General features: G+C 34.0%; 1 protein-coding gene across 1 annotated transcript in view; it reads left to right on the forward strand.

Moving 5' to 3' along the window:
* Positions 1-9,551, forward strand: part of LOC117112524 (triple functional domain protein-like) — a 57,282-nt gene extending 47,731 nt beyond the window's left edge. Inside the window, exons 19-29 of the mRNA XM_033255606.1 lie at positions 614-805; positions 2,175-2,283; positions 2,675-2,922; positions 3,567-3,677; positions 5,243-5,434; positions 5,944-6,138; positions 6,598-6,810; positions 7,076-7,267; positions 7,868-8,035; positions 8,765-8,944; positions 9,405-9,551. Coding sequence (XP_033111497.1) covers positions 614-805; positions 2,175-2,283; positions 2,675-2,922; positions 3,567-3,677; positions 5,243-5,434; positions 5,944-6,138; positions 6,598-6,810; positions 7,076-7,267; positions 7,868-8,035; positions 8,765-8,944; positions 9,405-9,551 — 1,947 coding nt within the window. The remainder of the gene's footprint in view (positions 1-613; positions 806-2,174; positions 2,284-2,674; positions 2,923-3,566; positions 3,678-5,242; positions 5,435-5,943; positions 6,139-6,597; positions 6,811-7,075; positions 7,268-7,867; positions 8,036-8,764; positions 8,945-9,404) is intronic.
* Positions 9,552-10,059: the final 508 nt, after the last annotated feature.

Below are 10,059 nucleotides of genomic sequence, written 5' to 3' on the forward strand. Positions count from 1 at the left end.
AGATGTGTATAAGAGACAAGGCGTACACTTGTCTCCTAACCATACCCAGAGCAAATTACTCTTTCATTGTCTTGCAAAAGTTATGTGGCACATTCTTAAAAATGTAAACAAATAGCTAAAAAGCATAGCGGCTGCCGACTCTTGCACAAAAAAGATGTATGGCCCTCCTTTGTAGGAATTATATCTTTAATAAAAAAAAAAGAGGTCATAATGATGTTTGGCCCTCCTTTGTAGGAATTATATCTTTAATAAAAAAAAAGAGGTCATAATCAATTTACTTGCAAGCTCTAAAGTAAGTTCTTCTACATGGTGAATGAATATACCTTAAATACCTGGAATATATGCATATAGCAAGTTTTTATGAAAAAATATCATGATGAGAACAAATAAAATGTGTTCGTCAAGGAAAAAAAGCAAACAACATTATTGTCAGCGTCAGTGTCCTTGTCATGAACATCAAAGTTATTTTATTTTAGACACCAAAACTTATACTATTACTATTTCTGTTATTATTATTATTATTATTTTTATTATTCATATTTCTGTCAATATTTTTCTATCTGGCATTTTAGCTGTAATGATTTACTAAAATGTTTGTAATTATTATTTGCAGGCACGACAGCAACAGATTAATGCTTTACTAACCCAAGGAGACCACTTAGTATCTACCGAGCAATTCTATAGTGATGTATATGAAGCTATGTCTCAGTCCTTAGGTGAGGCCTGGCAGGATCTCAACAGACAGCTTCAAGATAGGCGTAACTTACTGGATGAGGCCACCGACTTCTACCAGCTCTCTGAGAATGTAAGATACACTAATCGTGTCACAAAACGCACCCGTTCTTGCTTTCGTCCTTAGCTAGTCAACAAAGAATCAACAACATCGTTAATCAATTGTGTCTCACAAAATACCATTTAATATCATTTCACCATCGATACATAGGAACCAGGATAACAATATCTTGAGTTCACCACAGGCGACTTCCCTCGGATACACTCCGAATTACAATAGGCCTACAACAAATTGGTTCCAACAAGTCAATGACTGCGCCATTCCTTGTAGTCCTACGATTCTCTTTACACATAAACTTGCTCAAAGTGTTCTTACAAAACATCAAAGCAGGCCTAAGCCACCACACACTGGGTTTTAGTCATGATAAAAGCTGAACTAGCATCACCAAATAGGACACCTTGTTTCGTAAATACAAATAACAACGCCCATACTGTTACTGTCTAGTTACTGCATTTACACGGTGCTTTGCAGCTAGCCGTCTTTTCTGACTGACGACGTATAATGATGTCCATTATTTCCATGCACACAAGAGCTCACAACCACTTAATTTACATAAAAGGTGTAAGTTGTAAGCTTAATACAGTAAGTTAGGAAACCCACAGAATTTCCTAACAAATAGTACAACTAGAATTTGGTACAAAATTTCTTTATAATAACTGAAAATGTGTTTAACCAGGCTTAACCCTTTCACTGCTGGGCCTTTTTAGGAAGAAGGTTATTTTAAATAAATGCCAAAAAAAAAAAGACTAAAAGAGGTTAGTTTGAAATTGTTTTTGTGTGTTGGGGTGGGAAAAAGGTTGGCCTATTGGAAAAAATTAAAATTGGAATTTTTAATTAGGTGGTATTGTGACCTTGGGGTGGCCATATTGGAAATCCATATTTTCATAAATCTGTAAAAAAAGATAGAAATTCTTATGGGATGCTGTTTTTTTCACTGGATAATGTTGAAGATACATAAAATGAATAAAAAAAAAAATCAATAGTTTGAATTATTTTCATCATTCTATTCTAAAACAAACAAAAATCCATGTTTGTCGGCAGAATCGTGAAAAAAAAATTCCAAAAAATCGCTGCAAGATGAGTTTTTCGCAACAATTAGTCATTACTCCATATAATTCAGTAGAAATCACCTCCAGCTCATAGAAACAACAATAGAGGGTGCCTGCAGTACAGGAACAATTTTAAAAAGAATTATTTTCATGCCCCCAGTAGTACCGGGGGCACGCAGCAAAAGTGTTAAACTTACATAACCATATCCCCTGGATGGTTATGAATATAAAACTTATGAAATTTAATATTCCTTTTTCCTAATTGTGATATATTCAATATTTATTTGAGTAGATATTCTAAGGCATTTACTTTAGTTTATTATTTTTTATAGTTTTCTGATAAATTAAGACGGGCATCAGAAGAATGCAAAAGCCAAGAGCTGGACGTAGGTTGTGAGGAAGCTGAAGCAAAATTGAATAACCACCAGGCTTTAAAGAAAGGTAGTACCATTTATCTAATTAAACTTGGCATGGATAATCATCTGCATTAATATGGAAATATAAGTGTGAGAAAAATAAAGTGTATTAATTTGAATCAAATCTCTAGCAGTTACTAACCATGTATGTTTTGAAATTATTTGAATTAAAACCCCCTAGCAGAGCTATCCAGATCTCTCTGACCTCTATTAGACTGGCCAACTCAATGTTGGACACCCAAGGTCTTGTTCTAAGGATTGCATCTTCTCTATTCTTCATTCACAATGCCTTGCTTAGTTATAGTATGAATGGTTGGAAAGTTCACTATTTCAAGAGTGAAAATGTATATTTGAATAAAATAAAAGATAAAGCAATGTTTGGGTGAAAATTGTGTACAACTCATTTTGAATTCTAGATATTCTAGCAACATCAATGAAGACAATGAATCTAGGCCGAGCGTTGACGCAGAATCTGAATGAGTTAACCCCTGTTTCCAGCCCAGTAGAAGACAGACAGGCCACCACCGCGGTGTGCTTTGCTATTGAGAGCAACCTTGAATCTCTACAGGACAGGAGACGTGCCTTGGAGGATGCTTGGAATAAACGCCGACAAGACCTGGAACAAAATGTTATCTTATGTAAACTAAACAAAGAAGTTGACGAGGTAAGTGTTTGTTGCAAAATTCGCTCAAGAATTCTTAGGTGGTGGAGATATTCCTGGTAGGCCTGTTATGCTAGTATATTGTGCTATCATAGGCAACCATAACCACAAGAATGTGACCTGGTCGAGTGCCAATATATATGTATAGACTGTCCTCACGCAATAGTTTTACAAATAGTGGCTTTCAAATGTAAGCCTGCTCTGTCCATCAGTGGTATGCAATATTTGATAAAAAAGCTTACTAAAAAACAATTGAAAACAACCTGTACTCATAAAGGCCAACTCGGACATCATTGTACGATGCAACCCAAAGTGGTGTATCATGGTGTCGAGTCTCTGTGCATTAAATGGAGATGCTATGAGTCGTCATAATACTGCATCATGGACAGTCGTGTTGTAAAATATTAAACATAATTAATATTATCAAGACGAGCTTAGACTGTCCCAGACGATAAATCATGTCAGGCTATGCTGTCTGAGTTGGCCTTTTGGTGCCTTATGATTCCTTTCCACTACTGGTATATATTTATGTTTATTCTTCACAAAATGCTACAATTTTGATGTAGCAGCACTATAATGTATGCTTTGATTAGCTGCAGTTTAGTATTTTTTGATTGGTCCAACCTTTTGCTTTCTCTTATTTTTAGGTTTCTGATTGGTTCACGTCTCACGGGGATATTCATCTTGATGTTGGAGACAGTATTGAAACTACCCGTGCACGACTCGCGGACCATAAAAAGTTACAGGAAACTTTCACGGTAATTTATCTATTATCTAAATAATTATTTTTTATTGATAGTTTTATTAATATTACTAACCATCTTTCACTGTCAAAAATAGAAAAGAAAAGAGAGTAAATATTCGCCATAACTTGGGAAAGGAAGTAATATCCATAACCCATTCTACCTTCCACAAAAAAATACAATAAATCACAAAGGGTATGAAAAAAAAATGAATGAAAAGTAAAACGAACATGAATATTTAATGAATATAGAAAAAAATATCAAAACCAGATTAACATGTCTTGTTATGATAGTAGATATCTACATAGGACTTCTACATATGCCACTGTAACTTGGCCCTGTCAGAGAACAGTAGATACCTACTGAACAGGATACCTAGTAGTATAAGGAAAAAAAAAATTTTCAAGGTGGAATGACTTCACTTGGATGTATAGGCATACCATGTGTAGATAAGTCATACAAACTGCTTGAGGTAAAATGGCAAGTAGACTTAATATAAATAACATGGAAAAATGCCAGAGGTAGTAGTGATATCAACAACCATATTTAGTGCTACATCACTTTCCTATATTTATAATTTCTTTGCCGTTTGGTCTATTGAAAATTGAATACATAGTCTATTTTGTGAATACATACCTGGATAAATTGAATAATTACCTTTGTTCTAAAATGAACTGCCCCTTCGAAAAAAATAGAACTGTCGGACCTAGGGCGCCATGTACAAACCGTCTCCCAAAAAATAGTCCTCATTCCCTATTTGATGTTATTTGAATAAGAAGCTCCCTTTGTACTTTGCACTTGCTTATAAGCCACATGCATATTGAATTTTGGATATTAGTTTCGCAATAAGATTGAAACAAAATTCTTTTATTTATGTAATAATTCTTCAAACCTTTAACATAGATATCCCTATTTTACTTATACATACTTGGATGTTATGTATTTGCTAAAAGCCACTAAATGGTATTGAGTTCAAAGGAAGACACAGAAATAAAGGCTGAAAACATGAAAAACTTGCTCAAATTTTCTTAGCAAGGGAGTTTAAGGATTCTTAGTTAAATTGTTATAGGATGACCCCCACTCCATATATATAAATATGGACCATGTAAATAGCGGATTAATTGATCAGTATGTTTTAAAATAATCTTGTAAACTTTACTTTGCAAATCAAGTGCACTGACAAAAATAGAATTATTTTAAAATGTTATAGAAAAACTAATGTAAAATATCAAACCGGCTGACATACATTTTAGAATTTAAAAGCAACTTACCACAAACAGTTTTTACTATCAATTTTTGGACACAATAATAATACACAACATAAAACAGATTTACACATAAATAATGTTTTATTAATTTTATAAATTAAAAAAAAACTTTGCTGGATTTTATTCATTATGTTTTCTAAAGTCTATAATTTTGATGATACTGTTAGTAAGGGTAGTTATGGTCTTATTAGTATTATAAGAATAATAAATCCATATTACTAAAGCACAGTTGTCAATCACCAAAGGTGTTGCATATTATATTTTGAACTTGCAAATTAACTTTTTACATGGAATTTATTATTCATATCATAGGAGGTTAAGACGAAGGTGTCCAACATGAACATTGAGGCTGTCAAAGTATCCTCCTCAACACAACACAAACTACAATTACTTTTGACCCAGACCAGAGGCATTAACACTTTATGTGATGACTTTGGTGAGAAGCTTAATAATTGGCATCAGATACTTGCATGTACTCTTGACTTTAGAGTAAATACTCAGATGGTAAGTTTTGATTTACTGATTACAGTACCTCTTCTATGACCTTGTTTTTATTGCTTTTGAAAATGTAAACATGATGTGGTTTCCATCTAGGATTGGCTGTGATGTAGAACATAGCTACATTTTTTCATCTGTAGATACTCACTCATCATACTATGATTATAATTTCATGTGTATGTCATTATTATACAGTTAACATAACAACATGATGCTTCTTCTTCTGGCCCTGGAGGCAATTTTTAAATATATTATAATGTACAAATGCATTCATATATTGAATAAATGCTAAAGCTACCTTGAAAAATGTTACATTTTTCATTAAAAAAATAAAAAAAGATCTAAGGAATTTTTCAACCACAATTCAAGGGTTGTTTTTCTTTAAAAATGTTTTTTTTTTCATATTATGTACATTCTGGATTTGAATTTAAGTCTAAACTAAGGGGAATGGCGTAACTAAAGCAGGCTTTTATATTCAGTGAAATAGGTTTCAAATTATAATGGAATCTTTGCAGGCTATGGAGACCTTGTATAAACTAGAGATTGAGATTCAGAATGTGAATAAACCAAGTGAAGAACTACCAACATACCTGAGTTCCTTACACCATGCTGTTGACCCTGTAGTCAAAGAAGGTCAAGTGCTATTGAGCATGCTTACCTACCCAACACCTGGAGCCAACTATATTCAAATTAGTATTGAGAAACTCCAGGTAAGAGTTTTTTTCTGATTTTCATATACAACTGTATAAGCCCGGGTATTTACTGCGCCTGGTGGTTATCAGCTGACGCAAATCTATGGAGAAAACAATTTTTCTCTTTTGACCATTATATGCGACTTGTGAAACTTCAATTAATAGTGGTTTTCTCTCCATGGATATTTTGTTCTGTCCCACACCACGGATAGTTTGTTTTGTCCTATTCAATTGATTATAATTAGAAAGCTGCCCCTTCAAGAGTGCCGGTGTTGCCGGCCATGATTTTGCAGTGTTGTTCAGGTGCTAACGTCTGGATCACAGTCGTTTGAGAATATAACCTCTGGTGAATTGGATATTAACAGCCATACACTTATGGAATATTCCATAATGCTATAACTTGCCAAAGGACACAGTGTGACCAGCTCTTTCTTTGGATTGAATATTTTGCATTGTCAATATTCTGTTTTTATTTAGGTGGAGGCAAGCCGAATTGAAAACCAATATTATTCTGAACTCTACCATGAGACCAGTGTATTGACTGATTTTGAAGAGAAGTACTCCGTAGTTGTAAAGTGGTTGAGGAATGTTGGTGACAACTACTTAGCTTCTTACAATGACCCAGGGGACCAGCTTGCTACGGCCATGGACTTCCTTGAAGGCCATGAGCAGTTAGATGATGACATGCGAGTAAGTACTCATTAGATTGATAGAATGTTTTCCCACATTTTCACCTAATGCGATGAATTAATTTATTTTTGTTTTCTTTAAGTTATAGGAACTATTATAAACACTAATGATCATAAAGATTTTTTTTTTAAAGTGAAAGTAGCATTAATACTTTTTTTTATTTACCATGTTTATTTGCCAATGTTATTTAATTTGTATTATTAAAATGTATGTGAATATGTCAAATGAGCTTATGTTTCTCTTGTGATGCCATCGTTTCCTGCAGGAAAAAACTAAAGAAGTCGAAAAGGTTTTGAATGCCACTGCTGATATCATAACTTCTGGAGTTCCAGACTCGACTTCCGTTCAAGAACGAGCTGATAAACTTCGTCAGCAGTGGACTAGGATTACGATATCCGTTGAAAATAGAATTCGAATTGCCTTGATACTTGTCAAATTCCATAAACTTACAAAAGAGGTAAAGTTATTCTTCCAAGATTTTTGATGAATTAAGGAGAAAATTGATGGTCATAGTGGTGGTGGAATGATGTTGGTGATAAGGAATGTGCGTGATGTTTGTATAATGTTAGTGAATATTATTTTACTAATTTAAAAATGCCTATAGTAGGGATTCCAGAACTCGGATAATTCTTGTTCCAGTTATAAAGAATAGACTGGCGTGAGTGACAAACAAATGTGTTCCATGTAAATATTTATTATTATTGTATGTTACCAAAAAATTCATTTATATATTATCACTACTGATCTTTGTTTTGAATATACACTAGTATGTTTGAGCAGTGTGAAATATTATTTCTTCTTAATTAGTGTGTGGTTATGGAATTTTCGTTTTTGGATTTTTCTGATAATGTAGGTATTCAGTTGTCAAAAATAATATAAAATATAATAAAGTATTATGTTTTTTAATTTAATTTTTGTCTCTGTCTTTAGAATCCCTATTTATAATATAAACATTCTAGTTCAAAGTGACATTTTAAAATGTTTTTAATGATGTGGTAATCATAATCACATCATAACCTAGTTATTATTTATTTATTTATTTTTTTTTAATGACTAGTTGGTGAATTCAATGGAAAACCTTGAAACAATGCTGAAAGCAGTAGACAGTGATGGCCAACCACAGTCTTCATCGCAAGGGAGACTACAAGAACGTTGGGAACATATGATTGAATTATATGTCCAGACGGAGTGTAAAGGAAAGAACTATCTGTCAGAAGCTAACTTTGTAAGTATTGCCAATTTGTAAGTATTCTCCCCTAAATATTTCAAAATTTAACAAAAATTGAGAAAAAAATGAATATTCTACTCAAATTTTAGGTCTAAGAGTGCTATTTCCGGCAGTTCAGAGGTGCCATATTCATAAATTTTCTTACCTCAGGCCCAACCAAGGTGGGGCTGAGGTAAATAGACCCTCCATCTGTGAAAGTCTTTTTCTGGGCCCCCTCTTTTTCAAATTCCTGTATCTGCCACTGTAAACTTTGATATGTTATGAAACTTTTCAGCTTTATGTAAAATGTATGAGAGGAAGGATAGCTTTTACTTTTCATTTACTATATTTTTTCATGACCTGGTGAAATTAAGCACTCTATAATCAATTAAATTAGTCATTTAATCCGTTAAAAGGCTGTAGCTTCAGGGGGCCTCGGATCTGCCCCCTCGATATCACTGGGGCTGTAGGTGCCCCCAAACCCCAGCCAATGGGCCCGGGCAGCAAAGCTGCTGCCCCGGGGGGCCACGGCTGCTCTCGACGGCCCTGATCTGATGTAACTGACTGTTATTCCTGGTTCATTTGATATTGTTATACTTTTCTGCCTCCTTGGGAAGTACAACATTTTTCGTCTTGAATTAAAGCAATGAATATATAAATAAGACACAATGTTAAGAAGTTGTTAAATTAAACATCAGTATCTAAGAAAATAATTTGGTTGAAGATTTTCTGGGGTTTTTATTGTAGATAAGTGATGATCCCTTGATAGTTCTGCAGCCATCAATTAGCATGGTGGAAATCAAACTGAAGAAGTATGAAGAACACAAAAATAAACTAACAGACATGTATGACTCATGGCAGTTACAGCAAACATTGAGTAAAGACTTTGCCAGTCAGTGGGAACAGTTTGTCAGTGATGCAAAACAAGTAAGTTGTTTACTTTTGATATATTCTTCATTCTATGTTATTTGTAGCAGTCTTAATGTGATTATTTTTGGTTAGCCATTATTTATCTACTATTTCCAAGCCTGTTGCCAAATCATAAAATCCTAAACTTTCCTCTCCCTGTGATGCAGTGCACCCACAATTATATTTAGAGGTGCCCACTGAACATTATGTTGTAAGAGTAAAACTATTAAGAAACACTTGGAACTTGTGCTTTAAAGGTTTAAGCTGTACAAACATACTATACTTAGAATGGCCATTTGTTCAGTAGTACTGATCAGTTTACATGGTAGATGTTTGAAAACTTCAGGAAGTGAAGTTGTCCTATTTAGGAGACTCTTTCAAGACATAATACATGGAGGTCAGTGTCTTAATGCATTGGTAAGTTCATGTGGACATACTGTACTGATTAAATTTGTCATCTATGAATTAACATCCACAGACAATCAAATGGGTTGAGAAAGTTGAGGCTGATTTCTTTCCCATAAGTGAGCTAGATGGAGGACTACAAGATACAGACTCACTTCAAGCTAAATTTGACCAAATACAATTAACTATGCAAGTAAGTAACAACGCAGGATTTGATTAATGATTTATTCAGTATGTTGACATCTTCAAAATTGTCAAGACCACAATCATAATCAATTTTCATCCCCGTCATCATCATGACCACCATCAATATTATCATTGCTATCATCACCAGCAGTATTATCATTTTCATCATCAACATTGTCATTGTCTGCATTAGGATCACCACAATCAATATCTATTATTATAATCAATAATTGCCATCATCATCATTATCATCAATGTCCTCACCATTCCCATCTCCATTGCCATTTCATCAACGTCATCACCTGTTGATTGCAAACCATTTCTAAACTTTCTCCAGTTTCAATGATTCTGAGCCGTAGTTGCAATAGGGTTTTCTTATCATTCATTGTATAACTTTACACAAGTTTCTAGTGCCAACTTAGTGTGTCTCAGAGGACAGCTGAGTGTATATCTTCAAAGCCAACAGAGTGTGTGCAAACTGAGTGTGTGTCTCAAGCCAACAGAGCATGTGCCAAATGAGTGTGTGTCTCAGAACCTAACAG

The sequence above is a fragment of the Anneissia japonica genome, unplaced genomic scaffold (assembly GCF_011630105.1).
Source record: "Anneissia japonica isolate Jap-2015-1 unplaced genomic scaffold, ASM1163010v1 scaffold2991_len510020_cov192, whole genome shotgun sequence".
Taxonomy (NCBI): domain Eukaryota; kingdom Metazoa; phylum Echinodermata; class Crinoidea; order Comatulida; family Comatulidae; genus Anneissia; species Anneissia japonica.